The 4,483-nt window shown below is 33.5% G+C and overlaps 1 protein-coding gene across 1 annotated transcript in view; it reads right to left on the bottom strand.

Moving 5' to 3' along the window:
• The window catches only part of LOC105450633, a 30,773-nt gene extending 27,055 nt beyond the window's left edge, over positions 1–3,718 (bottom strand). The window contains exons 1-4 of the mRNA XM_011690565.1: positions 2,680–3,718; positions 1,133–2,427; positions 713–902; positions 45–206 (exon numbers count right to left, since the gene is read on the bottom strand). Of these exons, the coding sequence (XP_011688867.1) occupies positions 45–206; positions 713–902; positions 1,133–2,427; positions 2,680–3,193 (2,161 nt within the window). The 5' untranslated portion in view covers positions 3,194–3,718. The remainder of the gene's footprint in view (positions 1–44; positions 207–712; positions 903–1,132; positions 2,428–2,679) is intronic.
• Between the last annotated feature and the right edge of the window lie 765 nt (positions 3,719–4,483).

Raw genomic sequence — 4,483 nt, 5'->3', positions numbered from 1 at the left:
TTGCAAATATCAAATAATAAAAAAGTGATTTTTTCTTAACTTACGGGAACTATCATTGGAGGTATCAGAGTCATCGAAAGAGAGTTTTCGGGCTTTTTTCGGCCGTTTGGATGGCTCGTCAAATGCAGCACGCATGGTATCAGTGTCAGCATCCGATGAAATATATGCTGATTTCTTCTCGATTTTCCGAGCTTCTTCAAAGGTATCTGTTTTACAATAATACAATGTAACACACAATAAATGTGTGTATAATAAAATGCCTTGCATTATTTTAAATAGCTACACATATTTTTTAAACAATAATAACTTAAATATTAGACTGCAGGTACGCGAATAACACATGATATAAGAGAAAATGCCGTTTCTCGATCGAAGCGAAGCTTGATGCCAATAATAATTTTCTATCTATATTAAATGTATTTATCAGTTCTATAAACTGCGTGCTGATATATATGGTTTGTCGTATTTAAAATGCAATCCTAAACCAAAACTGGAAATATCTCAAATTAATTTGATTGTCAAATATTTTTTAAGTGTTTTTTTGCAATTCATAATGCACGGACGTATAAATTTATCAAACACAATAATCTAATGAAATGTTCATATATTAGATGAATTAAAAGTTTGTGCCCAATCTGTCATTATAAATCGGACTTGTGCACTCACCTAATATAAAACAATCACTATTACAGGTATGTAAAGTGTAACTCACCAATGGGACCAATTAGTTTATTGTATGAAGTTACAGTCCATGTGTCGCTATCGGGTTGCAGTTTCTTTGATATTGCTGTAGTAACAGTGATACCTTTCGGTGGCCACCAAATTGTCGACTCATCGTTTTCAAAGACCCATGATTCGGGAACTACAGAGCACCAGTCGTTGCCAATAACAACGTACCATACCTTCAAAAATAACAATTTCACAGAGCAGTATCAATATATCTTTATACAATAATGTAATAGATGAAAATAGCAGTTATAATGTTATAAATAACAATTTATAGTGTTATGAAGATTAAACTTTTATTGAATTTTCTATCAAAATAATTCTAATTTTAACGACATATGTACAATGCATATTTTACTTTTAATTTTAACTAAAATTAAAAATCATTATGTAATAAGGGTAATACTAAGTATGTTGAATTATTTCCAAAATCCATTTGAAATGCTTTATTTTTAATTGAAGAAACTGGCCACATTTGCAAGGTCGATAAGTCTGTAACAACGTATATTCCTAAATTTCTTGAATCGCAGGGATAATTAGGTAACATTGAAATATTTGTAAACTTTTGTCCGATAATCGTTGGAATTTTACGATAATAGCCAATATGGGAAATACAAACAATGCTTGTGGCATTATTTTCTTCGACGTAACAGCAATTATTATATTTTTTCGTTGTCAAGACAAACGAAGAAAATTTTATCTGTTTGTGTGCGTTACAGCAACCTAATGGTAAATTATGATTAATCTTTTTCTGCAACTGAGGATACTGCTGATCATAAAATCGCTGATTTTCAGCAGGAAACAATAAGGATTGTTCATCTAACCTGTTACAGATCTGTTGTAATGGTTTATCAAACTTTTTGAGAAGTTTTTTCAGAATAAATAGATGATTTTCGAATGGAAAAGCGCTAAAAGAATCTAGAGGGCCCAATCTTTTTGCATCAGCAGCTAAATGTATTAAATTATGCATGTTGTAGGTAACATTCTGTGGTTCATACAAAATGCTCATGGTATGAACGAAATATACCAGAAGATCATGAGCATATTCGTTGTTCCTGTCATAATCGTCAACGCTACATAAAATTCTCATTGCACAATTCAGAGCATTAAAATGTACATATTTTTCATCCGGCAGCACATTTCTAAGAACCAGCAGCCCTAAATAAAGAAGAAAAGTGCGATGTTGAGTCGCTTTCCATCTTAGATAATCATCCAAATCAAAAAATTTTCGAGCAAACTCTATTGGAATACACTTTGATACAGTTTTCAGTACATCCGACAAAATGTTAATATGAGCTTGGACTACTCTGGAAGTTTTTGACCTATCTATCCACAACTTCAGAAGTTGCTTATTAATACCAAGACAGGAATTATGCATGTAGTCTACCGGAAAATTACTTACCATTGGAACTGAAATCAGTTCAAATGGCGAGAAAACACCTTGAAGGTGATGTTCGGGTTGCGACCTATTAATGAAATCAATATCAGTCCGGAGTGGAGCACTGGTATCCAAAAAAGTCATTCGCTTATTTATACTTTCACCCCTTACAGTGCATTTTCCACAGGCAAAGTGTCCATTATGCGATTTTGTACAAGTAACGTATGCTCGAGCCGGAGCATCACAGATGACAGCACGGATATTGATTTGCCGGGGCTGTTCATTAATGAAGAATCCATTGTTTTTTAAATGTAGATATTCATCTATAAATGGTTGAAGAAATTCAGATAAGTAAGCTTTCTGATAACCATGATAGACACCGATGACGAATGGTGCAAATGGCAAACCAAAAATTCTGCCTAAAATCGGCCAAAGCTGACTCTTTGAGCTTTTTGAAATTGGTAAGCCATCAATGTTTAAATCCAAATGAATTATATCTTGATTATCAAAAGCATGAGGAAAACGATTACTGATTGATGTAAGCGCTTTTAATAAGCCGTAGTGAAGGTACTCACCTTTGGAAAGAGTTTTAATTTTGTGAGTACCTGGTCTTGGGGTGTTTAAAAGTGTTCGTGAATTCCGAGGTAAATCATTATGCCCGTGTCTCAAAAGAACTTGTAATAAAGACGTTAATGCATTTTGATTAATACGAAAATCATTTGCCCATTTGCACAGTTCATCAGACAAAGGCAACTGCATATTTTCCTGCGGATGCGGATTGATTCGAAATTCATCATTGACGATACTTGTCTCCGAGGATGAATTACTATTGGCATTGTCGTCGTGATTAATATCACTTTCTGATGAAGCATATTGTAAATTATGTAAATTATTAGTCTCCATCATTCCATCTTCAATCTCAGGTTCTTCAAATTCGAAAGCCGATGAACATGATGGACCATTGATTGGGTTACCGTCAACATTTGCAAATGAAACCGGCTGAGAAGTGACTTCACGATCCGATTTGTAAGAAAGTAAAGTTCGCCGGTTTTGTTGACGTTTCGACAACTCAGAAAATTGTTTGGGCATTTTTAGACTTTTTAATAATCTAATCGTGAATGTACGACAAGTAAATATAACCTACAAAACCCGCGGCTCTGACTATATGATTATTTCAACTTTAAATCATCTGTAATTTTAATGGTTTTACACAAAAATACGTACCATTGTTGCACTCTACTGGTTCTCAATTCACTTTCACACTGTAATCGTTTCACTATAATATATATAATCAATTTACGTCACTTTATACTTTCGTCCCTTACACTTTCGCCTATCTAACAATTGATAATCTATATATATAGCTATCTTTCAGACTCCCGCTATTTTTGCAATCGGCATTTGTGCTGTATCGTGCGCATGTGCTGCAGCGACAAGAATGGCGCGCGCTTTTTGACAATAATATATTATATATATATCATACGGCCTGCAGTGATCGATTTCAAAATGTCTGCTTCTGGACGTTTCAAAGTCGACATTTGAAGAATGTCTTGCAGACATCTGTACGAAGTCGACTTACAGTCAACTTTAAAGGCCTGACTTGGCAAAGTCGACTTACAGTCGACATATGAACCTTTGTGCTGTTAGGGATAGGTCTAAATGATTTGCGGTCATGTTGTAATAATAAACAAAATTATTACTCGACAAAAATGTCTTTCAAAAGATTTGTTATTACTTATTAGCTTTGTTCCTCATGCTTATGGCTTAGCTATTGTGAAGACAAAAAACAAAGAATCATATAAGCCGTTGAAAGTTTAAATTTGCTAGAGATAGATGAATAAAATATGTAAAATTAATAAAGTGATTTTGAACAAAGTATTTTCCATAATGCTGCTATTTTGCGTAAATATTACTTAGAAATAAATTGCGCACGATATCTTGATCAATATATATCTAATAATCATTTTCTTTTTTACAATCTGACTCTCTCTTTACGAATCTCTTTGCAGATGGAATTTATATAGTATGTATTTATGTAACCGACCTTTTTTTTGTCTGCGAGCGACTGCGTTTCAAGTTTTAATAGCTTCTTTACTATTTTGACTTATATATATGACTATATGTTTTTAATTGATATATTATCTTAAGCTTATTCTGAGGAAGATCTAATATACAATATGATTGAAATGTTTTAAATAATACTAACGTTTTTTAAATACATTATTATATTGAGTATCAAGCGACGCGGTAGCGGCGCGACGCCACATATACAGGGTGTCCCATAATAACCGCACCGGACCTCGTGGGCAGGTAAAGCAGATAAAACTGAACGGAAAAGTCCTTTACCATTTTGCAAAATTTGCAATCGTTAACGAGATA

The sequence above is a fragment of the Wasmannia auropunctata genome, unplaced genomic scaffold (genome assembly GCF_000956235.1).
Source record: "Wasmannia auropunctata unplaced genomic scaffold, wasmannia.A_1.0 LD336060.1, whole genome shotgun sequence".
NCBI lineage: Eukaryota > Metazoa > Arthropoda > Insecta > Hymenoptera > Formicidae > Wasmannia > Wasmannia auropunctata.
This window is presented reverse-complemented; position numbering and strand designations above follow the sequence as displayed.